At 34.7% G+C, this 26,958-nt stretch overlaps 2 protein-coding genes across 3 annotated transcripts in view; one reads left to right on the top strand and one right to left on the bottom strand.

The window, feature by feature from the left end:
* The window catches only part of LOC144969637 (uncharacterized), a 13,598-nt gene extending 2,663 nt beyond the window's left edge, over nucleotides 1-10,935 (bottom strand). The window contains exons 1-5 of one of the 2 annotated variants that reach the window (XM_078908779.1): nucleotides 10,813-10,935; nucleotides 8,933-9,048; nucleotides 7,822-7,927; nucleotides 1,876-2,139; nucleotides 943-1,247 (exon numbers count right to left, since the gene is read on the bottom strand). In XM_078908779.1, coding sequence (XP_078764905.1) covers nucleotides 943-1,247; nucleotides 1,876-2,139; nucleotides 7,822-7,927; nucleotides 8,933-9,036 — 779 coding nt within the window. In that variant the 5' untranslated portion in view covers nucleotides 9,037-9,048; nucleotides 10,813-10,935. The remainder of the gene's footprint in view (nucleotides 1-942; nucleotides 1,248-1,875; nucleotides 2,140-7,821; nucleotides 7,928-8,932; nucleotides 9,049-10,812) is intronic. The other variant, XM_078908780.1, reaches the window with a different exon arrangement.
* A 3,968-nt stretch (nucleotides 10,936-14,903) lies between these two features.
* On the top strand, nucleotides 14,904-26,646 carry LOC144968347 (uncharacterized). Its single transcript, XM_078906623.1, has 5 exons — nucleotides 14,904-15,150; nucleotides 15,943-16,039; nucleotides 18,068-18,137; nucleotides 21,161-21,278; nucleotides 25,482-26,646. Exons 1-5 carry the CDS (start codon nucleotides 15,076-15,078, stop codon nucleotides 25,587-25,589), a joined length of 468 nt encoding a protein of 155 aa, XP_078762749.1. The 5' UTR covers nucleotides 14,904-15,075; the 3' UTR covers nucleotides 25,590-26,646.
* The last annotated feature ends 312 nt before the right edge of the window (nucleotides 26,647-26,958 follow it).

The raw sequence follows: 26,958 nt of genomic DNA, 5'->3' as shown, positions 1-26,958 counted from the left end.
TAATGTATTGATCAATAAAGATATATATATATAATTTATTTATTTCACTTTGGACATGAAAGGCGCTGTTACTAAGAAAATGGTTAGGAGATTCAATGGAATTGTTAGAACTTATGGAGACTGTCAAATGCTGACCAGTTTGGCTGTCAAAATAAAAGCAAAGAGCTATAATCAATATATAAACTTGACCCTCGGGAGCTTATAGCAATTTCTGATTTTGCCAAGTTATCCCAATTCGTGGTTCTCCCGTTACTAAGCATTAACCAATCAGAATATTTCCTGCAATTTACCCCGTTTCGTCCCATTGGCTATTTATTTCCTGTATGAAAATGCCTGAGATATCCTAGTACAAGTTCAAGTCAAACACACCAATAGGTCAGGCCCAGTAAGTGAGTATTTCTTACCATGTTTTGACACACCGATAAAGGAATTGCATCGTAAAAACCTGACGACACGATGATTTTTTTTTTCAATCATCTGTGAATTGTGAGTGATGCTCAGGACCTGTGGGCTGTTTACTCCTGGTGATAGGCAAGCAGTTAAGGTGGCTATAGGTCTTCGGTTCATGGTCAGTGGTTTATTCCAGGGCCAACATATACTTTATTATAAATGTTCATGTCAAAATTACAACTTAAATATTTTATTCGACTAGTTTAAACAAAATATACGATAAAGACGTAATTTTCAAAAGCCTATGCACTGTACTGTATGTTGATTGAAGAAATGAAGGCTCATACTATAAGATGGTAGTTTAAAAGGCATCCCTGCCAATAGCTTGACATGCATTGCATTAAGAGGTCACAGAGGAACCATCAATTATTCGAAATCAACATTCTGATTTGTTTGTATAAACGAAAATAGAAGACGTCCCTACTCTGACTGTTCTTATCATCTGATTAGGAAACAAACCAATAGATTTGTAGACCGATCGCTAAGTCATACCTGCCAATACTCCGGTTGGAAGGTACACCGTACACATTAAACTTGTTTGAGGAGACCTTTCGCTCAAAGACTGGTGACAATTTGCCCCGAATGTCACTGTTGGATGACGTCCCTTGACCCAATTGTCTACGGTTAGTAACGGACGGTACGCGACTGCTTTGGGAATCAAGACCTATACTCTCTGTGGTGGAAGTGTTGAACTGAGTCGGTAGACTATCAAAACTAAAACGGCCGGAAACACTTCTTTTGTTCATCAGCGTCTTCAGACTGTCCAAGCTTCTGTTTTTAATCATGGTGGACGATTTCTGGGATTTGAGATAAGGACGAGGGTTTGGGTATGAAATGCAAGGATAGAAATTAGCTCTTCTAAAGCGGATGTCATTTATTTAACCCATTGTCCCAGTCTTATATATTTTGGGGGGGGGGGGGGGGGGGGGGGGAAAGCAAAGGATGAGAAGAGAAATTAAATTAGTAGAATTCTAGATTGTAATTTCTTGCAGCGAAAGAAACTATATTTAACTATCCTTAATAAAGCCATTAAATTCATATTGTATATTCCTGACTGGATAAAATACCATTTACAGGTGGTGGATTACATTTTTATATTATTTCACGACTGCAGTAATTCAACGTGCCTGTCCTTCACATCATTATAACTTTAATCACATGTGTATCTTATTAAACATAAGAACAAGTTATATAGACTGATAGCGGCGGTGAGTAAAATGTACTACCGAGTAACGTTGTTCACCAAGTTCTCAATGTCCTTTCTAATGCTGTAGTTTCAATTGTACCTTTACTTTTGATTGTAATGACCATATAAATCTGACACCATGGACCTAAAATTACTCCCATAAGAGGTTTTGTGTACATCTAATATTTTGCTTTCGAGCATTAGGAAGTGATACCCAAGATCAGATTATTATTCAATACCGGTTTTGTTTCGCTGGAATCTGTGCGAGACAGAAACGGCATCTCCACGGTGGATTGTCGATGACCTTGACCTGCTTTCATGGAGGCTAATAAGCGGCGTTGTTTCTGGATGTTGTTGAGCGTCCTGACATCGCCGTTGTTATGGTAACGGAACCCAGGCCATGGAAGGAGACGAGTCTCGGGGTTGTCATGGTTGGGTTTTGTCTCATTAGATTTCAGATCTTTTATCACGACTTCCCGGTTGTCGCGTTGCTTATCCTCGTTCTGGTAAGTTATTTAGAAAAAATGTTTTATATTCATTTATTATTATTATTATTATTATTATTATTATTATTATTATTATTATTATTATTATTATTATTATTATTATTATTATTATCATCATCATCATCATCATCATCATCATCATCATCATCATCATTATTCATTTTTCAATTATCTTCTTTTCAAGAGAGAAACAAAGGGTTGAGTTCTACGTAAAGAGGGAACACAGCTGAATTTTATAGTAAATCTTAACCCCGACCAGTCCGTCTCTGGCCGTGTCCCTCGTTAGAAGGATACGTCCTGGCACTGCTCCTTTGGCATTTCAGTGAGCCTGTCGAATCTGCCCGTTGCTATGGATTAAATCACGTACTTGCATTCCCACTTGATCCTTGATGAATGTTCCATACAAGGAAAGTTTAGAATAGGGAAGTGAAAAGCACACACAAAATAAAAGCATAATTTAAAACGGTAGTACGTCGTGGGTGATTAACGAAGATAAAATTTATTTCATAGTCAAAAATTTTTCTTTTAAATTGAGGTGAGATTTAAGTAAATTATTGATGAGGTTGAGTGAGATTAATTAAAGTGCAAAAAAGGAAAAGATATTTCTGTTATTTTATATAAACCATGTATAGCATACACACACACACACACACACACACACACACACACACGCGCGCGCGCACGCACCTCAACATCTCAACAAGCAGTTAGAGAGGTAATTAATAGTGCGGGGCGGTCCTTGGCAAGCTTAAGGACCACGGTCCTACGGTCCTTGGGAAATGAAGACCGCAAGGACCGGTCCTTTTCGACATTGAACATTCCTGAGAGACTGTTGGAAATTCGAACCGGTTTGACCTTTGAGACTGTGGGATCGTTCATTCTTGAACCGTTAAAGACCGCTACACGATGAAAACCGTGGTCTACAGGAGTAAAACACACGGAGTAGTCACACTCATTTCAAATTGTAACCTAATTAGAGAAGAGGGGTGATGCCTTCTTTATTTGCTCACCGTACTTCATTGTTACTTCGATAATTTAATAAAATTTGAAATTTATCCCCATTAACGGAGATAATGGCATCGCCCAAGGCGTTGATCGAGTTGTTCGTGGCGTTGATACACACACGCAACTCCTACCCCCCCCCCCCCCCCCCCCCCCCCCACACACACACATTAGAGGGCAGCGAGCATTGAAGAGTAAGAGAGAGAGACGTGAAGTTATAATAAGAGGGGGTGGATGAGGGAATAAGAGGGGTCGATGGTGACTTTTCGCCAGATCTAACAAACTCAGCTACCCATTCATTGCTGAGTAGACAGGGATTCAGAAAAAACTCGACTGCACCCGGGATCGATCTCTGGCCCTTTGCGTATAAAGAGAGTGCTCTATCAACTGAGCTATCGGGGTCCCCAAATATTCTATTGGACTTTTTTAAAATTCAGACGTTATAACTGGGTTTTTTGGAAGGAAGAAACTAATGAAACTCATATTATTTGATTAGTAAAAACACCAAACGAAATTTTAATATTATTGTATTATTTTAAATGACAACACTGCGATAGAAAGGAGTGGTGACAAGAGATGGACAAAAGAAAACAAAAAATCGGATTTTCTACTTGCTAGGTTCGACACACACACACACACACACACACACACACACAACACACACAACATCTTCTTTAGTAGTCACATACATTTCAAACAATAACCCATTAGAGAAGAGGGGTCATGCCTTCACCATAGATCATTGTCATTGCGATCATTATGGTGTAGTAAATTTTGAAATTTACCCCGTATAATGGAATCGTCCAAGGCGTGCGCCTCCTGTCCCCCCCCCCCCATCTCACACACGAAAGGGCGGTTTGCGGAGTGGAGGTTGGTGGTCGTCTGCCTGTATGGTCGTCTGTGTCGTTTAGTGTATGGCAAAGGGGGGTGGGTGCGATTAATTAAGTGGGATGGGTGGTGATTGGTGGAAGATAGGCAACCGAAGCAACGAATCGCTGGGGAAGTAGTAGGCTATGGCGCGAGACCGTAGGACCGTGGTCCTTAAGCTTGCCAAGGACCGCCCCGCACTAGTTGAAAGGTGATAAGAAGTGAGGACCGCCGCCGGTCTTCCCCTATGGGACCGGTCTTCGGTTCACAGCTAAAAGACCGTGGGACCGCCGGTCCAGACCGGTCTTCAGCGCGGCACTAGTAATTAATGCATGTGTGATTATAAACTAAATTTATTCTATACATAATTGATTACTGCACACATGCATGGTTTGTCCCAACACATGTAAACCCCACATTTTATATGATTTGATGAATTAGATCCAGTCGGCAAACCATTTTTGCTATGACATTAATGCAAGTTTACACATGCCATTATGAATTTGTATTTGTTTCATACTGATTAGCTTATCATGTTTTAAAACGAAGTTAATGTGATAGGTTATCTGATATACATGCCACACCATACACACGAACAGCGGCGTGGCGTATTGACGGCATATGGTGGTGCCATGATTAGAAAAAAAATTCTAATACAGTGAACACGGTTAAGAGGAGAGAGCACGACATATTAAAAACTCTCTTTTATGGAAGGGTCGGGGAGGGTCGATGGTTTCTACGAGTGGACAAAACTTACAAAAACAAATAATTCATGAAAACAACAAGCCACAACACTGAGATACAAGTCCCGTATGAAATGGTCTTTGTAATTATTCTTTGTTTAAAGGATTGGATTTGGTAGATAATGCAATCAATATGTGATAAATGTAAATCAAAAGAGAAAAAAAAAACTATGACAGAAATTACTTACTTTTAGTACTTGTAAAAAAATCTGCACTGCGATGTTTCATCTCTGCAAATCTTTTTATAATGTGTTTATTGAAATCTGGAATGGCATCTATTTCAGCTTTGTGAATTGACAGAATCATTAATGAATTTAACCGCTCCTGTTTCATTGAATTTCGCAACAAAAAAATTGCACTCTTTTAAGGGTGCTAAAACAACGTTCAGGAGGTTAAGAAATAGGATGGAAGTGGTTAAGGTCACTATAGCCTATAGATGTCCATGATTTGTCAGTGTTTGTTGTATCTGTAAAAAGTAGACAATAAAAACAAAAGACTAAACTAACTGTGAGCCATTCATGCCTGTCATACCACGTCACTGAAAAAAGAGCGTTTTCGCGATTTCCACACCTGTGTTAATTCAAAATCAGTTGGTTGGTGAGGAACTAGTCTTTTTATTTCTAATTTGTCATCTAGTGTCAATCTCCCAAGTGGTCGGTGAAGTAAAGAGTCAACTTGATTCATTGCAATTCATTGTTTAACAAAACAAAACTTCAAAGTATATCTCAAATAATGGAAATCAGTAGAATACGATTAATGATTGCACAAATAAAAGGTAGATTCAGATCTTAAAGCATCACAAAGAAAAAATCACTCCACTTAAGTACTTAAAAAATCTAAAAACACACCAAAAGTATAACTGTTGACAATCTTCGCTTTCTTTCTCTGACTGACACAAATACACACGCACAAACACACACACACACACACACACACACGCGCACAAACACACACACACACACACAAATAAACACTCATACACACGTAACCATCAACTCGGCACTACAAGCAAGAAAAATGTTGGTAAATTCGTCCATAATGCTTCGTTGCAAAGAATTACTTTATTCAATAATCGTGAAAAAGAGGTGGGGGGTTTGATATGTCATATTTTAAAGTTTTATGATGTTTTTCTTTGCTGCTTACAAATAAACTTGACAATGATCAGTGTTTTTGACAGTTAATGTAATATTTTGGATGGCCGAAGTTACCCTACATTGGCAATTGCCTAAAATAAACGTTTTTGAACTTTGAACCTAATTTGGCGCATCCCCCCAGTCCAACGGTGGAGCTCTCAGATCCTGGCACAAGTCGAGGGGTTTTCCGCTATTTGAAGATACTATAATTCGACCTAGTTTCTCGCTCAATCAGCTGTAGCGATACTAATGGATATAGCATTAATTGGAGCTCGGATTGCTCTGCACCACGGTGTTTGATTTAGTCACTATTTAGCGGAGTGATGTCACCAACACACGAGTCGGCGCAGTGCGTGACTCGGAATCTTGAATAGAGTGGAGACTAAAAAGGCAGTGTTTTGGCGAGTTGGCGAAAGACAGTGGGGTTAAAATCTCTGTTTTATTTTTAATTAAATTATGCTGTTAATGATTTTTTAAAAGATTGGTGCGGTGCCTGGCACCACTCGATCCAATGGCCCCACGCCACTGCACATGAAACTTATTCAGCACACCAACGACACACTATTTTCAATATTGATTATTAAATACACGCTCATACTCTTACTTCGAAGAAAAATATAATAACAAATACTAGGAACCAACGTTGAACAAATGTCTAACTTCAACTAAACATGCCATAGCATACATTATGAAATACTCAGCATGCCGTAGACACACTATCCTCAATATTGATAGTTAAGTACATTCTCATTTTTCTTACGGCGAAGATAAAAATAATAACAAATATATGTAACCAACATTCAGTTAATATCTAACTTCAACCCTTGTATGTAATAAAAATAAGTTCAAACGATGTTGAGCATGACCAGGGACTAGATTGGGTGAAAATGATTTGGCTCTGGCATTGCGTCTTTTTGGATTAAGCAACTTGCACACTTTACTCCACGGGAATCAGGCTATTTCAAGGATTTTTGAAATGCAGCAACTCTCAAAAATAGATTTTCAAAAGTAAATAAATAAATAAATATTTAGATAAAACAATGATAAATAATTCCATAAAACGTTATTCCGCTTATCAGACTTGTAAATAATACGATCATGTAAATCATTACCCTTTAGACCAAATTTAATATATGTCTATGAGTCCCGATTGATAATAGCTGGAATGGCTTATTAATTAAGCGAGGACATGGTGGGAATGTGTGTGTGTGTGTGGGGGGGGGGGGCACTAAAATTAACACTAAAAAGAACAAGTACCTACCCCCCCCCCCCCCCCCCCTCCAAACTCCTACCCCAGAAAAATGGAACATTTTACTTTGTCTTTTTTTTAAAACCAAAATGTCTTTCTTTGAAATAATATTTTATAGACAAAATTCAGCCTGTTGGGCAGCTTACCTTAAGCTGATGAAGTTTGCAAGACAATTCGATTAAAATTTGTGATAAATTGTACATATTCACTAGGTGAAAATAGCGGATTATAAGACAAATAAGCAGTATATTTGAGAAAAGTGCCTAATCTAATAGTAAACAGAAAAATCGATTACACCAAAGAACCGGGGTTATAATCCGAAGCGGCCGAGTAGAAAGCGGGTGAATAAGCAGTGACCACTGCATCACAAAGAGATGAATACATTACTCCCTGGATTCAAGCACGCTCTCGGGAGAAGCCAAAAAGCGTGCTATAGTCCGAACGTGCCGAAATCCGATGCTCACGGAATCGTGGAAGGTCATTGGGTCACCTAGCTCCAGCGTGTCGTATTGCAGAGCTTGCTGGAATCCAGCGAGTACTGTATAGTAAATCCCTCTTTAGGATGTGTGACTTAGGTGCATGTTGAGTAATTAGGTAGCACTTAACGGATAAAATAATATTTTATTCATGTCGTTAAAACTGTCAACGGTTTACCGCATAATATTATGGGACTAGACTTCGATACCTCTCTCAGTGTCTGCCTTCTGGCCTTCATGCACGCCATGAACCGCTTGTTCACCATTCTCTTTCTCTGTCGTTCTACCACAGCTTTAGGCAATGGTATCGGTGTCCTATATATAATATAAAGGGGGGATTTTTAAAAAAAATGAAATTCAACATTATTTAAAACGATATATACTTACATACTTAATGATTTTTCTACAAATCACTAAAATATTATTATTTTAATATTAAACACTATCGCTATATCGTATTCAGTAAACTTACCGAAACCCAAGGTAAATTTAATTCTATGCCGAAACCAAAATTATTTAATGGGAGTAAAGTATTTCTTAAATGCATTTGTGTTAATGAGAAAAAAAACAGGGAATTGATCCTCGAATTGTATTCATTATTATTCATTTATTGTATATTTCGCGGCTATCCTCTTTTTAAAATATAAATAACTATGTAACGAACATGAGAGAGTTAATCCAGTACGATTCCCTCTACAAAGTCATCATGACTTGTTGAATATTGTTGTTTTTGTTTTGTGGTGTCATAACTTTTCTTTCAAATCTTTAAAATATTGCGTTAAAGTACCAATGGATCAATGGATTCTTTTTTAATTGGCACCAAAATTGTAAAATAGCATACTAAACCTTAAGCTGTATAAGTCTTGTTTTCTTTTTTTCTTTTTCCTTTTTTAAAACATGGCGACTGTTGAAATAATTGCTATACTCCGCAAGATCTAAAAGCCAGTCATGACGTTTTCATTCAAATCTCAGATTGTTCAAGTCACTTGTACTGTCCGTGTTATATTATGGTCGGAAGGCCTGGTTTTGAGGTTTGGCCAAAGTGCACACACCCCTTCTACCCCCCCCCCCCCCAACCCCCTTCTTTCTATTTGATACACTTGAGTAATAATATTTTCACAACTGTTCTAATCTGGCGATGGAATGCAAGTGATTATTGTTGTTTTCTGTTGTTTTTTATTTTTTTTTCAAACAAGGGTCCGAAAATTTAACGTTAATCGGCGAGAAGTGTGTAGGGGGGGGGGGGGTGGTTCTTTAGTCATTACCTTATAAGAATAAATTAATACCTTATCAAAACTATGATAAAGAATGAATACTAACCTGCCACTATTAAATCTTGCTTTGTCCACTCGCAAAAACTCGAGTGCAACTTTGGTTTTGGAAGGTGCAGGCGATCGCAAACTGAATACGTCTCCAAGTTCCATTATTCGTGCACCCTTGGGAAATGAATAACATTATAATATTAACATTGGCATTTCAAATAATGCAGTTGTTTGCTGTTTCAGTATGCTCAACGTGGTCAACTTTGCTTCGCTCGTTTTTGATCCCTGCCGGCCATAAGGAAACAAATTTCTATTTCGTCCTTTAGAAAATCGATTATTGAGCGCACTTTTGTGCTAACGTTGCCACAAAATCCGCCGCTGCCTAAAGCCAGGCGCGAGTGCACTAATAATTTAGTAGGTAAATGTATGCAAAGTTTCGTACCCAAAACACAACGCCCGGAGAAAGGACTTGGATCATTGTCACCCTTTAGTTTACTGATCACTTTCCATACTGCTTGACATTGTTGCAAAATGAGACACTATAACGCCAGGTTGATAGATAATGTGATATGTGACCAGTGTATGTGACCTTTAATCCCAAAACGGTACATATAATTTCGGGTTGAACCAGATAAAAAAAAAAAAAGAAAAAAAAAGAAAAAAGAAAAAAGAAAAAAAAAGAAAAATGAAAAAAGAAAAAAAAAAGAAGACAAAAAAAAAAAAGAGATAAAAATAAAGAGAAAGTGGTTTCAATTTTAATTGATAAGAAGTAAGAGAATGGAGAGCCTTGATCACTAACGAATGAATACGACACATGATGAAAAGATGATTGTTTTGAACGGTGACCTTTTTTTCTTTTACCACCCTGCGTGGTAGTAGAGTCTTGTAATTTACCTTGGATTGGAATTTAATATGGGATTAACAAAGGATTAAATGTTTTATATTAAATTTGTAATCCACCCCTTTAGCAGTAGCGGATTAACCGTGATGGGAAACAAGAGACACTTGCCTCAGACAACTGCTTATAATAAACAAAGATTACCTTAAGCAATAGACGAATAAAATTAATGGTTACAATGTCATAAAACAAACTGTAAACAGGATTCATTTGTCTTTTTTTTCTTTTTTTGTTGTTGTTTTTTTTAAAATTAATTTTGTTTGGTTGTTTGTTTGCTCCGATTATTTTTCTTCTTCGTTTCATGTTATCATCGAGTCTAAAATAATGATTTGTTTTGTTTTTTTTTTTTGGTTTTTTTTTTGTTTTAATTTTTATTGGCTATTTTACAAATAGAGCTTTCATTTATGCAGAGCATCAACAATTCGTCGAAGAAATTCCGTAAGCTCTGAGGGTAGCATCTCTTAATTAGTATTTTCACAGTGGATCTTTTATCAGGCATTTATTTATTCATTTTATCAATATGATGCAGCAAAACAGAACAAGTCTTGATAGATTAGTGAACGTTTAAAATTTCCTAATATAACCATTGTTTTGGTTCTTCCCAGACATTTTGTCGTTGAAGTATTGAAGGTAGTGAAAAGCAGTCCTGAGTTTGTTTTTGGTTTTTAAAAATTTTATTTCGATTAGGGTAAGCTCGAGGTCGGAGGATTTTTTTTTTCAATTAGGGTTAGTTACAGTTTTTATTAAAGGTCCCAGGGTGTTTGTTTTCCCCATTAGGGTGAGTAAGTTCAAGGTACTAGATTTTATTTTTTCTTCGGGTTAGTTAAAGAAATACTTGGGTTGTTTCCCTTAGCACGTGGAGCTTACGGAAGGCCTCCATCAAGTAAGGCAAGTAGCTCCTTCAGAAAAAAAAAAAGTCTTTTTTTTTTTCGAAATCACGTCAACTCATAAGTTGTCCTCATTGTGACAGATAAGAATGGTAAAAATGTAACTGCCGAACCAGTTCTATCTCATTAATTCCATAAACAGTTTACCTTTACCTTTGTGTTTTCTTACTTAATGATGATTAGTAAAAACGAAGACTTGGAATTGGAAAGGTAATATTATGGTTCGAGCGTACGGGTCCTATCTTAAAGCGGAGGTTATCGCTGCTGATTTTTTTTTTCTCTATTTCGTGAATTCTGAATATTCGGCAAATTTTGATGACGTATTTGTTACCTACATAATTTTGTGCAAAAGAACAAAAAAAAAAAAAAAAGGAACATGGTCGGGTATTGTATGTACGTACGTATGTATGCATGTATGTACGTATGTATGTATGTATGTATGTATGCATGCATGCATGCATGTATGTATGTATGTATGTATGTATGTATGTATGTATGTATGTATGTATGTATGTATGTATGTATGTATGTATGTATGTATGTAGTATGTATGTGTATGTATGTATGTATGTATGTATTGTATGTATGTATGTAAATGTATTGTATGTATGTATGTATGTATGTATGTATGTATGTGTATGTATGTATGTATGTATGTATGTATGTAGTAGTATGTATGTTTATGTATGTATGTATGTATGTATGTATGTATGTATGTATGTATGTATGTATGTATGTATGTATGTATGTATGTGTATGTATGTATGTATGTATGTATGTATGTATGTATGTATGTATGTAGTGTATGTATGTATGTATGATGTATGTATGTATGTATGTATGTATGATGAGTGCATGTATATGTATGATGCATGCATGTATGTATGTATGTATGTATGTATGTATGTATGTATGTATGTGTATGTATGTATGTATGTATGTATGTATGTATGTATGTATGTAGTATGTATGTATGTATGTATGTATGTATGTATGTATGTATGTATGTATGTATGTATGTATGTATGTATGTATGTATGTATGTATAGTATGTATGTATGTATGTATGTATGTATGTATGTATGTATGTATGTATGTATGTATGTATAGTATGTATGTATGTATGTATGTATGTATGTATGTATGTATGTATGTATGTATGTATGTATGTATGTATGTATGTATGTATGTATGTATGTATGTATGTATGTATGTATGTATGTATGTATAAAAATGCCGCTTGCAGCTTCTCGAGTGCGACAGTCTACTTCATACATATTACCCATTGTACTCCAAAGGCTGCAAGATCTGTAATCATCCGTCAGATACGGTATCTCACGTTGTAAACGGATGTACAAAATTCAAATTAATATACCAAAAACGACACAATAGAATTGTTGACATTATTTTTGACAAAATACCTAAAAACGACACTACTCAAATTTTCAAAGACACATTCATCAGACCAAGTTTTTTCGACAGTGACAAATCCTCATTTAATACTAACAGTAATCGACCGGACATTTTAAAAATCAACAAAGAAATGAAAACAGCCCAAATTGTTGAAATTTCAGTCCCATTTGATGCTCATATTAACAAGTCATTCCAAACTAAATTTGAAAAGTACTTTCCTTTATGCATGGAAATAAATGCCCTTGGATATAAATCCGAGGTTATCGTTCTTTCTGTAGGTAGCCTCGGCTATGTCCATGGTAGATTTGTGAATGGCTTAAAGATTCTGGGCATTAAAATCAAAGAAGCAAAAGTCCTTTCAAAATATATAAGCAACAGTGCCATCATTGGCTCTTACAAAGCTTGGAGACAAAGATGTACAATTCATAATAATTAGTAGCACTACATATTTAATAATATAGATATTTGTCTATTTATATATCCCTCTATCTATATATGTATCCATCTATTTGTCAAATATTCCAAATAGATCAATTTGTATATCATTGTAATAATCGATTTAATTATTATTATTATTATATTATTATTATTATTATTATTATTATTATTATTATTATTATTATTATTATTATTATTATTATTATTATTATTATTATTATTATTATTATTATTATTATTATTATTATTATTATTATATTATTATTATTATTATTATTATTATTATTATTATTATCATTACCTTCATCATTATTATTATTATTATTATTATTATTATTATTATTATTATTATTATTATTATTATTATTATTATTATTGTCATTATTATCATCATCGTAATTATTAGCACTGTTGTTATCATCACCACAATTATCAACATTATTATTATTATAGTGGTAGGGATTATTATTAATATCATTGTTATTATTATTATTGTTGTCGTTATTATTATTAATATCATTGCTACCGTTGTTACTCTCATCGTCGTCGTCTCCATCACCGCCATGGCCACCACTGTTATTGTCAGCATCGCCGACATCATCATCGTCATTGTCATCATCATCATCGTCATCATCATCGTCGTCATCATCATCATCATCATCATCATCATCATCATCATCATCATCATCTTCATCATCGTCATCATCGTCATCAACACTAAAATCATTGTTACCTCTGAGACATTCTGTGGCAGAGTCTGAAACTTCATTGTTCAAATTAATACTCCAGCTCTATACATTGTACATTATTTTAGGAAATGGTATTATGTCAATGAATATGTTACCCTTGTTACATTATCATGTATATTTCCTGAAATAAACAATTTTGATATGTATGTATGTATGTATGTATGTATGTATGTATGTATGTATGTATGTATGTATGTATGTACGTATGTATGTATGTTTGTATGTATGTTTATATGTATGCCTATCTCAAAATCAAATTTTCCTCTGATTTTAATAATAATAATAATAATAATAATAATAATAATAATAATAATAATAATAATAATAATAATAATAATAATAATAATAATAATAATAATAATAATAATAATAATAATAATAATATACTGTAATAATAATAATGAATGAATGAATGAGCTTTTGAAGCAGGGAACAATAAATCAACTTATACATGTATCAAGAATTCCTGATGACGCTAATTTTAATGTTAACTGAATAGTTCACACTTTAAACATTTTCCTTTTCTTTTTTGTGCAACAAAAGGTATGTCACACTATAATTTGGGTGTCTGGATTCACTTCAATCCTCACCACTAACGACAACTCTTTTGGGAGTTTGGTAGTTATTTTTTTCCTACTTTCGTTTTTACAAGACATAAACAATTCGAACCAAAATGTTATCGAATTGAATCATTGCTTCTCAACCATCATATCATAACAGTAACCTCGGGTAAACTTTACACGATAGATATAACAAACAAAAAAAAAAAAGAAGAAAAAATAATCGAGATCAAAGGTCTTCTCTGCCTGAATGGTACTTTTTGCACACGGCACTCGTCGGGTAACACGGACGAACAAACTCGAGGGTTCACAAGAGGTCAATAGACAGCAGAACTGCCAGTTTGGCTATTTAAACAGTTTTTGGTTTTTATATTTAATTTTATTCATTCCATTAAAATTATGGATCTCTTGACGCACTTGCTTTTCAATGCTCATAACGTTGCCGTCGAGGGAACAGATCGCATTGTTACAACCTTCTGTCAGTTTTATAGTTTTACGGTGTGATTGATGTATATATATATATATATATATATATATATATATATATATATATATATATATATATATATTTATATATAATATATATATTTATATATATATATATATATATATATTTATATATATATATATATATATGTGCAGTTATCTGACTCTATTACTATTAGGGACAACCACAGTAATACCTTGTAAGTATGTATTTGAAGAGGGTTTTATGATTTAATTTTGAATTGTGCATGTAGAAAGACGTTTGTCAAACATCTTTGATTAAATAACTTATTTTAAAAAAAGAAAAAGAAAGAACACATTAGGTAAGTAATTTAACGTTAATAAAGAGGAATGGCAATACAACGCACATCGCGTTTTGGTTTACCGTATATCATCATAAGATATTGTTTTGTTGGTGTTTTAAACAGGAAATATTCATTGACATGCTACTTATTTTACTCTGTTCTAAAGCTTTTTATTCCCCTTTTTTGTTTTGTTTAACCCATTCTTCTACCGTAAAACCAAGAAGATGAGCATAGCCAAGAATCAGCAGTTGGGAGAAAATTGGCATTCTTTTTTTTTAATTATCTGGTAGATTATTCCTTGTGATCAACTCAACTTTCTCACCAACGTTCTTCGATGTGTTTGACTGACTCTCCTTCTGTCTTGTAGACCGGTTGGGCTTATTTTTCACTCTACGCCATTATCAAGATTGCCAGATTTTGTACAAGGATTTACATTCTTCACTTTCTGTGTCCATAAAATTAAAAATGGTTAAAGCGATTTGCGTATTGGCTGCAGGATCAAGCGAAGCGGTGACTGGAACCCTTACGTTCACTCAGGAGGTAAATTTCGTGAAGAAGTGAAGCCCTAATTTTTTTCATAGCGCTCTCTCTCTCTCTCTCTCCCTCTCTCTCTCTCTCTCTCTCTCTCTCTCTCTCTCTCTCTCTCTCTCTCTCTCTCTCTCTCTCTCTCTCTCTCTCTCTCTCTCTCTCTCTCTCTCTCTCTCTCTCTCTCTCTCCCCCCTTCACTTCACCGCTCACACATTTCATTTATTAAAAACCATTCATTGACCAACATCGCGTACTCACACATTCACACACACACACACACACCACTATGATTCGGCATTTTTAACATTAAAATTGGCAAGTTCAGTCTCCTTGGGAAAACGGAGGACATGCGCAAACGCTTACAATCAGACACAGACATTCTTATAGACCTATTATTATTTACACAAATTAAAGCAGTCTGATATTATAATAATACAAAGCAATGGGCCTATGAAGTTATGTTGTATGTTGCATCCGGTCAACTGTTGTTGTGATAAGGGTAAGAGTTTGTTTTCCTTCACGATTCACACCTTAATGTTTTTTTTTTTTTAATAGACCATGTTCTTTTACCAATTTACAAGAAAGCCTTTTGTAATGTGATCTGATGATTGACTCAAGTGAAAACCTTCTAGTTTTACATACTGTACCGTGCAGCTTTTCTCATTATATCTTCCTCACTTGATCTACTAATTCTGTCATTGTTTTGTTTTCTCCCCATGAAAAGACTGCACTATTTTAGTGTGCATCGTTGATGATAGGTTTAGTTTTAAATTGTTTAAGCATCTGATTTTTTTTCTTCTCCAGGATGGAAAGAGTGCTACAACTGTGACAGGTCAAGTAAAGGGACTTGCACCAGGCAAACATGGATTCCATATCCACGAATTTGGAGACTACACCAATGGTGAAACCATGTTTGTAGATAAAATAATAAAGTCTTTGTTGATTTAAAAAAAAAAAGTTTTACAAGGTCATATTTATTCAAACTATAAATGATCATCAAAGCAGGAAATCTGAAAACACATAGCAGAACATTAAATACAAATCCTCATTTGGAGTTTAAGTTTAAAATATTCATAATTCTTTGTTTATTGTATACATGATATTTTGAAGTTCGCAAATTATCACCTACATTACTGATTATAATTAGGTAAACAAGTCACCCCAAAAGTGATGTGCGGGGTGTTGTGAGGGATTCAATATCATTGTCTCGCAGGCCTTAGAAGATATCAACACTCATTGGTTGAACCACGATAATGTGTATTTAGCTAGATAATTAGGCAGGTGTTCAGTGTTAGGCTTGTAGTTAAGCTTTTTCTTCACTTGAAATTACAATCCTTCAATGGTTGCTGTTTCATTGTATTTGCCAACAACAATAATATCCATAGGTCTTGAAGTTTGCACAAGCAGGATTTAAGTCCCACAGCATTTGGTGGATTGTGTAATGACTTACATTTGCTATCAGAATTTTGGTCTTTGATTATACATCAATGGTATGCCCTTAGGAAAGGTATTTTGTTCTGCCCAACTAATTGTTATTGGATGGCTTGATCTGGTCCACCTCACCTTTTTAACTGGTGCTGAAATGATCTTAGTGTGGTCCGTTCTGTAAAACCTATAAAAAGGCAATTCCATGTGTAATGGACTGACAAATCAGAGTAAAAATGCATACATTTAGTGCCCTGAAATGCATTGTATTTATTTTAAGGACCTATTATTTTCCATGGATATGTAAAATGCCCTCCCGTACCATATATCAAATGGATAAAGTTGGGTCTTTTTCAACTTTCATTTTTTATTTGACATAATGTTGGTAACGGACTGACATCAGAAAATCCATCTTATTCAGTAGCATAATATGTAGATGGAACAAAATTTCTGAAGTTAAACCTTCCAGTAACAAATAAGTTCTTTTATGGTGGCCACAAGATGTGGTTCTACAACCCACTAGCAATATTTAAAACATTGTCCAGGTTTTGAAATTCCAGTCTTTAAAAATAAGCGTTGGTAGTGGACTGACATGGGATTGTAACAGACTGACACGCTCTGAATTTTGTTACTCAGAACAAAGGTTTCTGCATAAAATCCAGAGCAAATTACACATTATATCATTATGAGCAATTCTGAATACCTGGTGTGATTGATCAAATCAATACTCTTCTTTATATGTCTAGTTACATTGGGCATGGTGAGTAATTAGATGGGTGACATCTGATTAGCTGAATCCCAACTTTGCTTTTTTAATTGAATAATGAAATAATTATTTTGCAAAGTTCAAATCAATTCTGTAAGTCAAATGGAAACTTTTTAAAACAACTCTTATATATTGCCTTTGAATAAAAATAGAGTTAGTAAGTCTGTTACGGTAAAATAAAAAAAATGTTGGTCTCTTACCCAACAGTAATGGCTTAAATTATAAATTTCTTGAACAATTATATTACACTGCTCAAGCCATTCATGTAAGCACAGAAAATCTGAAATAGTGAGTCTGTGCAACAATCGCATTTTTAAGACGAAGAAATACTCTTTTAATAGTAACGGACCGATATATAATTTCCCAAGGTCATTAAAGCGACGAGATGAGAACAACATTTCATTAAAATCTTAAATTTTAATGTTTATTCAGGTTCCTGATACTTAATAACTTATTTTAATACTGAAAAATAACAGGAAAGGTGGCAATAAGTTTATAGAAGTTGCAAAATTAATAATATTGAGAAAATATTCTTTTCAACCTCCAAATAGGGTACATAAACCCACAAGGAACATCCTATATTACAAATATGCATAAAGCATCCTTACATTCATAATCCTGAATGATTTTGCAGCAAATTGGCACCAAATTCTAATGTTCCTAAGAATTTGAAAAACACCCATTTGGTTGACATTTTCTTTGAATTGCCCGAAAACAGATTATTTAATTTTTCCTCAGGTTGTGTGAGTGCTGGTGGCCACTTCAATCCTTATGGACAAGAACATGGTGGCCCAGACTCCAAAGTGAGGTATATTATTCTATTTCTTAAAATTTATCATTGATTGTGTTTCCAGTAGGCTAAAACATTTAGCTGAAGTAATTGTGGGTAGGAGCTCACCCAAGAAATATGGGATTGAGCCTTGTTATCAGCATCTAATTTTTTCCCCTTGAGAAACAAACTGATCCCCTTTTGCTCACTTGCAGCGCTGCGCTATGGTTGACGCAAAGGTTTTGTTAAGAAAGACTCTAAAGATAAAATTCTCTCCCATAGTGGGCAGGGAGGTACATGCTCTGTCTTCTATCCCCCCATACCCGTTTCCCAATTGTGTCCTGTCATTGTCTTGGAATGAGATTACTTAGTTTTGTCCTGATCCTTGCCGGAGCTCCTTGGCTGGGAGGGAAACAGTCGAATGTATAGTTCTAGTTTTGGGAGATGATATTTTTTTCCTTGTAAATCATCTCTCTGTTATGTATTGTATTATGTTTAGTTTACATATTATATTATATAATTGGTAAACATTTGAGTGTATTCCTCTTAGTTGGGACCTGTGCTTGTGTCTGGATGAGACTTTTAGGTGATCTCAAACTAAGTACATTGGTGGTATGCTCTTGGAATCTACATCTGATCCCTATTTGTTCCCAGTTCCCCTATGTCTTACTTTTTCTTGGGTGCTTTAATTGTAATTCTATAACTCATTACTATCCCATTTTCTTCCTTTTTACTGGCGCTGATATAACCTAAATGTGTTGCAAGCGCCGTAAAACCCTTAAAAACAAAACAAACATAAAATTCTCTTAGGATGAATAAGGGGAATTTTTCTTTTGCTTCGGAATTTTCATCTATCCCTTCTTCTGCCTCGTGTTTTGAGTTATTCTGTCTTTATGCCGGTGTGAAAATACCTGGCTTTACTTTGCCCCCTGCTTAATTGGAACAGGCCTGTAAATTCTCAGGCAGTTGACTGAAATCAGCCAATCCATTATTCTCTACCTCAGGGAAATATTACATAATAATAAATTTAAAGTAATTTGCTCCAGTATGAAAAAAAAAATATTATAGCCAAAATTCAAATTTAAAAATCACGGGGAAAAAACGGTGGATGACAATACCAAAGCATATTGTAGTCAGTTTCTGATTATATTACTATTACAGCGATTTTTGAGTCAGAGGAGGAATTCCCTCTTTTTTAAAAAGTTATATTTCCTCAATCAAATGTACTGGCAGTGAGAGATTTGATGTGTGGTGGAACAAATAGGTGCAGTTTCCCATTCTCTAGAAGTTAGCAAGAGTATCAATGATAGTCTATCATCTCAATTGGTCTAAAGATGTGTGTGTGTGTGTGTGTGTGTGTGTGTGTGTGTGTGAATGCTGTAAAAATAATGGGGCTTAAAGGCAATCATTCAAAATTTTCCTCCCTTTTCAGTTTTTGGCACCATCAGCACTGATTACTATAGTCATGTCATGTAGTCTCTCTCTCTCTCTCTCTCTCTCTCTCTCTCTCTCTCTCTCTCTCTCTCTCTCTCTCTCTCTCTCTCTCTCTCTCTCAATTTCTCTCTCTCTCAATTTCTCTCTCTCTCTCTCTCTCTCTCTCTCTCTCTCTCTCTCTCTCTCTCTCTCTCTCTCCTCTCTCTCTCTCTCTCTCTCTCTCTCTCTCTCTTCTCTCTCTCTCTCTCTTATATATATATATATATTATATATATATATATATATATATATATATAAACATTTGAAATATAATTTCAAATGTTTATAAATAGCTCCTTTTATACTAAAGTTGAGCACTATTATTTCATGGTTTTTGTTTTATAATATATATATATATATATATATAATATATATATATATATATATATATATATATATATATCAGGCCTGTAAATCTTCTGGCAATTGTCAGATTTCCGACAGTACGATTTTGCTCGATTCTGTTCAAGTGCTGATATTTGAAAATGAAATATGAAAAATGTAAAGTAAAAATAAAATTCGTAACATCAAAATACAGAACCAACAAAAAAGAAAATAAAAGTTTTATTTTGTGCCTTGAAAAAAATCAGTTTTTAACCTTTTATTTCTTTTCGAATGCTGACTTAAAAAAAAAACAAGAGAAACTTTTTTTTTGTTGTGTAAAAGACAAGACAAAACCAGACAGTCCAGTCAGCTAGGTATATTATCATTCTACCTGCACACACTGCTCGATGTGGAGGTATACACTGCCTGCTTACTGTGCCACAGAAGAGAGAGGGTCGCGGTCGTCGAACACAAGCCTAGTCAGTAGCACGCACAGCGTGTGTCGGACAGGGCCATTTCTCTCTGGCTCTCTTTTTTTTCCTTTCAATGGATTCTTTGGTTCAGCCTTAAAGTCACTGGAAAAAAATAATGCTAAATAGATATTTTTCCTCGAACGGTAATTGACTGCTCTGAGCGGAAGTTTTCTTACCTCACGACCCTGATTGTTTAAATTGTTCTCTTTTTCCTCCTTCACACACGACAACACCCTCCTCTTCTTCTTCTTCTTCTTCTTCTTCTTCTTCTTCTTCTTCTTCTTCTTCTTCTTCTTCTTCTTCTTCTTCTTCTTCTTCTTCTTCTTCTTCTTCTTCTTCTTCTTCTTCTTCTTCTTCTTCTTCTTTTATAAGAATTAATCCAAATTAATGAAAGAATCAGCTTAAGAATTTAACACAAATAGGATTCTCATGTCAAGCACTAGATGCGCATCCTTCGAAAAGATAGGAATTGTTCTTTTCCTTTCATTTTACAACTAACTGAGACCTGGTACCAGAAATGTGTGTACTCTTTCAAATAATTGGGATTTTTGCTGTGGTATCATAAAATATGGACCTGCTTATTGTATTATAAATAAGTTGGGGAAAGTGACATGATTTCACTAGTCAATTGACGTGTCATATCTGTGTTGTGTTTATTAATTAATACATATTTTTGTCCTATTGGTCTATTTTCACGTGTTCAAAATATTCCGACAATTTTTTCACCAACCATTTATAGGCCTGTATTCAGAATACATGTCTGAAACTGTTTTTCCTGTCTTTTTTATTTAGACATGCTGGTGATCTTGGAAATATCACAGCTGGAGATGACGGTGTTGCCACTGTAAACATCTGTGACAAGCAAATTCCTCTAATTGGTGAACACTCTATAGTTGGTCGCAGCTTGGTGGTAAGTACACCTTTATTTTATTTTAGTCTCATGTTAAATGTTCTTTAAACATGAGCCTTAGAAGATGTCAGAAGTCTTAGGTTTAAGAATTTTTGAATATTGAGGATTAACAATACATTGGTAATTAAAATATTTTGTCAAAATTTTAAAAGGCTATTTTGTCAGTGTACTACAAAAGGGTGATCTACTCATGCAAACAATGAATGCTGTTTTCTGTTCAGCAATTGTTTTGTAAGCAATGTTCTGGAAAATTTTGAGGTTAACCTATCAGGCTCCCTTTCATGTCAGTTTACTCATCACCTTGAGCTCTTCTACGACATTTCAGTCAAAAATCACAATATTTTATTCCAGAGTTGTTTTTTTTTTTCATAAAAGAAATAGTTATTTTTATTTATTTATTTTTTTTTACCATACATTTTGAGGCAGCACTAAATGATTTAAGACAAAAACTCCAGGTTCCTCAAATTCTTACCAACTGATCTGCGCAGACGATGTTGATATCATATTTGATATAGCAGACCAGGCAAAGCAGCACATCCCAATAATATCAAATACCCTACAACATTGGAATCTTAAGGTCAACGGATCCAAAACAGAAATCACAGTTTTAACACGAAACAAGCGGAATGGAAAAGTGTAAGAAAACTCGGAAACTTGATTAATGAGAATGAAGACATCAAACGAAGAAAAACCCTAACTCAAACTGCATTCAGAGAGGTACTCAAAGTTTGGAACAGGACGAACATCATTAATAAAAATAAAAGAATTTGACTTTACGATGTGCTAGTGCTGCCAATCCTGATGTATATATAGCTGGTATGTGGGGTCTTGCAAAAAAGAATTCTTTATTTAGACACCATGAACTCCCTTCATCGCAAACAATTGAGACGAGTTATTTGGGGTATTTGGCCAGACAAAATCAGTAATGAGGATGTGTATGACAGATGCAGAGTATGACCAATCAGTACACGAATATAGTAGCAAAGATGGAAACTGTTCGGGCACATGCTCCGACAATATAAAAATATCCCAGCACAAACCTTGATGGATGATTAGCCAAATATAGAGGGTGTACACCATCATCACTTCCAAGAACATTAAATCAAGATCTCAACAAATACCAAATATATTTAGAAACAACAACTGACGAACTGATTTCAATAACACAAAGAAACATCCAATTGCCTGCACCTTAACACAGATGACAACCTTTAAAAACTAAGAACACTTGCACTGGACAGGGACTTATGGAAACAAATCACTAACTGGATACGAAGAACATATTGAATCTTGAAAAGACACACACATTGTTCAAAGCAAGCGTCTAAAGAGGTGGTGCAGCATATTCATTCATTCATTTTCATTTGGAGTAAACCTGACAAAGGCATTTTATCAGGGCCACCAAATTGATAGTTGAATAAAAATGAAGTTCTCCAGTTTAAACAATTGGTTAACAATACAAAAAATAATGCTTGGTTTTTGATTTAGCAACAAAAGATCAGATTTGGCTAAACTAATGATCATTTTGAGTAACTGAGAATAAAATGAAGTAAGACAATGTTCCAACACTGTTGAGCGATTCACATTCAGAATGTTTTGATAATAATAATAAAGCATTTATTTTGTGCTTTATACCAAGGCCTCAGAGTGCTCAACATTTTAAGCAAACACTAATTTGATTTTCTTGTAATACCATGTGGAGCTCTGGTTTGTACAACTTTCCTCTGTTAAACAATAAAGTAAAAAAAAAGGGGGACCCTCGGAGCCATTGGGCCTGTGGAGCTGGAGTTTATCCCAGTTTGTATAGTGTGAAATGGACAATATCAATTGCTTGCTATCCTTTGGAAAGGACGCTAGCCTATCGCTACCTAATCACTCCTGGGTGGACAGGGGGTCAGAAAAAATCTGGACTGCACCCGGGATCAGTCTCTGTCCCTTTGTGCGTGAAGCGAGTTCTCTACCAACTGAGCTATCGTGACCCCTATCAGAACTCTTTACAGGGTTATTAATCATTCCAGTACAATGCAAAGGAAATGGAATGCTTATCTATTATTTGCTTTATAAAAACTGACATTCTTAAAGCATATTGAATTTTGACAGATAGTTAGCTTTTTGAATTTGACAAAAAACAAAATCACACCTCACTAATCAATAGCTAACATAAAAATAAATTGAGAATAATATGTTGCATATGATTATAGACAGAGGTGCCAACTATTTTGAAAATTACAAATTTTCAGTGTTAAAATAATGCCAATACAAACAATATGAAACCTTTGAAAACGAGATTTTTGGAATGTCCTTGTTTTCCTTGTTTATAATCTTCTATCAACCGTTATTTACACTATATTGATTATTTATAAGTAAAATCTCTTAAACACTCATCTGCTGAATTGATGTGTCGTCTGCATATTTTAAGACAATGAGAAAAATTGCTCACAGTCATTTGTGTATATAGAAAAAAGGAAGGGAGCAGAACCATTCCTTGTGGAGCACCAGTGCTGGTGGATATAGTTGATGAATTAATTACCATATTGTCTGTGCAGACTGACACATATTGTGGTCTTTATGTTAAATAATTCAAAATCCACAAAGCGATGTTGACACTAACGTTCATTTGTAGTAGCAGTAGTTTAGGTTTGAGGAGATGAGGATGAATGGTATCAAACGTGCTTGAAAAGTCGACAAATAAAGTCCTGATATATGCCTCTGGTATGTCAAAGTGTTTGTAGGCACTTTGGATGAAATGGATTATTGCGTTGTCTACTCTGCGGTTTGCTTTATATGCGTGATGGTGGTTATCTAGATAAGTTTTGCTTTGTGGAAGAAACAGTCTTGGTATGATCCTTTCAAGGCCTTTCATAGAAATTGGAGTGAAGGCAACAGGTCTGAAGTAATTAATTTCCTTTGCTCTTGATGTCTTTGGCACAGGGGACAATTTTTTACGTCTTACATTGTCTTGATATTTCCCCAGAGCTCATAGATTTGTTGTAGAGGTTTTGACTAGTGATACTAAGATGACATCCGGTCTGCTCTCTTTACCGGGTTTTAGTTGTTTGAATGTTTTTTTCTGCCACTCCTTTTGTGATGATTGATTGGTTTTTCTGAAGAGAGGCTTTCAGTCACTTGCTTTATTTCTTCATTGTAGTCATGACAGTCGAACCGTGCATAGAACTGGTAAAGTTGGTCAAGATACTCCTTTTCCTTCCCTTTCTCCATGCCAATTTTTGTTTTCTTTTTATCAAATCCATCTAGTTTCTTCATATCTGACTAATCACTTTTCATGTTTTTAGTCGTAAATTGTCTACTATCTTGTTTTTTAACTATTTCTTCCTTTTATCTATTTCCTTTTTCAGTTTTTAATATCTGTTTAAGCTGAATAACGTCTCTCTGTTTATAAGCTCTTTTTTCTCATTTAACAGCACTTTCAAGTCATTGGTGAGCCATGATTTATTGTGACCGAAACACTTCACAGTTTTAGTTTTTACCACTGCGTCTCACAGAAAGACAAATATTCACTGACCACATTGTTCAGTTCTCATAATGAATTTGATATTTAAAAAAATTAACCCCAATCAATGCATTTGAAGCATCCTCTTAAGATCTCACTTATGTCACTGTCCCATATTTTTAATTCCTTTTCCTCAACACCCATGGTTTTCAACTTGGTTTTGTAGCTTGGCATCATGAGAATCATATCATGATCGGATTCCCCTTAGGGTGTCAATTGTCGATATTTAAATCCATGTTTGAGGTTGCTGTAGAACAGATTCAGCGTTTTGTTCTTTTTAGTTGGGCAGGTGACGTGTTGGTATAATGGGAAAGAAGAGTCTAGAGAAACGTGATTAAAATCACCTGCTACTAATGAGATGCTGTCTGTTGATGACGCCATTTGTTCGTTGATTTCATTTGACAGTAGATCAAGTGCTTTTGAAGCAGTAAGATATAGGTTGATACATTCACATTATGGACTGTGTTCACAGTAAAGTAGTGTAATAAAAATCTCATTTAAATTGCTTTTGGCAAATTTTGATTATTTGAGTATTTATTTATTTTACATGTGTTTTTTTTTATTTAATGGTACATGTTCAAAACTGATCGCTTGCTGCTTGTTATTTTAGACATGCTTACATTCAGATAAGGTCAATTTTCAGGATATGTGAAATATTATGGAAGTTCGTCATTATTATGAATACTTTTCAGGTCCATGAGAAGATAGACGACCTCGGTCTGGGTGGTGATGCTGAGAGCAAGAAGACTGGAAATGCTGGTCCCCGTTTGGCTTGTGGAGTTATTGGAGTTAGCAAGTAATTACCACATTTAGGATGCCTTACATAATCATAAGTCATTCCTGTTTGTAAAATATTACATGCCATTAATAAAAAAGAAAGTAAAAAAAAAAGATATTGGAGATTTTGTTAAATCCATTGCCATTGTCCAATGTTGAGACATTTTTTTGTTGTCAATTATCCTGTGATTATGTTTTTTTAAAAACATTCATATTGTAAGAGTTGAGATTTCTATATAACATGCAAACCGGAAAATAAATTTGTCTTAATCGTTTGGTTAATTATTTTGAGTCATCTCTCATTTGATGGAAATGGATATTTACGCACCGATTTTACTTAGCTAATTTCAGATTATTTGACATTTGTCAATTCCCAACAGTGAATTTTCGTTAGTGTTTTGTAATATTAAGATAAGATATTTTGAATTAACTAGAGAAGTTTTGAAGGCCAACGTCACCATAGGTCTAATTAGTGTAAAATTTCAGTTTAAGAAAAATCTTCTCTTCTCTTCAATTTTGAATTATTTTGATTATGAAAAAAAAAACAAGCCCTTTCCTGTCAAAGGGTCATAATGGAAATAATCTAATCCAGGTTGGGCTGAGAAAATTAGCTAACTTTTGTTTTTAGAGATAGGTTTATAAAAGCAAACCTCTGCTTTCCTCATAGAGCCAATATTAACCCCTAGGTGGTAGGTGGACACAAGTCCAGAGTCATTCCCCCCCCCCCCCCCCCCCCACCAAAAAAGAAAAGAAATGACAAACAAAAAACAAACTTATTTCTAAATTACGGCGTTGAATAATCTGACACAGTTGTGTGTTGAGAATCAAAATTGGTCGGCATAATGAAGGTACCATCATGTAAAGAATAGAAAAACCTCTATAGTCGATATTTATTATTTGTTGGATGTTGAATATTTTATTAACCAAAGAGGTTTTTGTGTTGTTGATAACCTTGTGACTACTTTTGATTATTATTTTCTCATCTCTCCATGGATGTTTGCACGTTCCCTGTCGATGAATGTTTGCACGTTTTTTAATATTTATCTTTATTATAGAAAATAAAGAGCAATACAAATTTCAGTTCAGTATTTCGGAATTTTGATTTTGATTGCTTTTAATCAGAACATAAAGATATATTGTTTTCTGGATGGGTCTTTCAGCACAATATAAGTATATCAACTCTTTTTCTCTGTGCCTGACATGGTGTTTCTTCCATGTGGCTTTCTGTCCTAGACTCTGGCTTGGATCACTCACTGAATTGTGATGCCATATGTTCCCTTGGATATTTTTTCCCCCGTTAATCATCTCTTTAGCATGAGAAAGGGTTAGTTGATGTTGAAGGTATATTGTGGTTGTTTTTTTATGTATATTGTAGCTTTTAGTTTGACCTTT

Source organism: Berghia stephanieae, chromosome 3 (assembly GCF_034508935.2).
Source record: "Berghia stephanieae isolate SIO BIC M18660-M18661 chromosome 3, UCSD_Bste_1.3, whole genome shotgun sequence".
Classification (NCBI taxonomy): Eukaryota; Metazoa; Mollusca; class Gastropoda; order Nudibranchia; family Aeolidiidae; genus Berghia; species Berghia stephanieae.
This window is presented reverse-complemented; position numbering and strand designations above follow the sequence as displayed.

Bases quoted from the DNA above. Each gene is read 5' to 3' on its own strand.
- LOC144968347 (XM_078906623.1), top strand. From the start codon at position 15,076: ATGGTTAAAGCGATTTGCGTATTGGCTGCAGGATCAAGCGAAGCGGTG. The intron at 18,138-21,160 runs GTATATTATTCT...TTTTTTATTTAG, and splicing joins GGCCCAGACTCCAAAGTGAG to ACATGCTGGTGATCTTGGAA. The intron at 21,279-25,481 runs GTAAGTACACCT...AATACTTTTCAG, and splicing joins TAGTTGGTCGCAGCTTGGTG to GTCCATGAGAAGATAGACGA.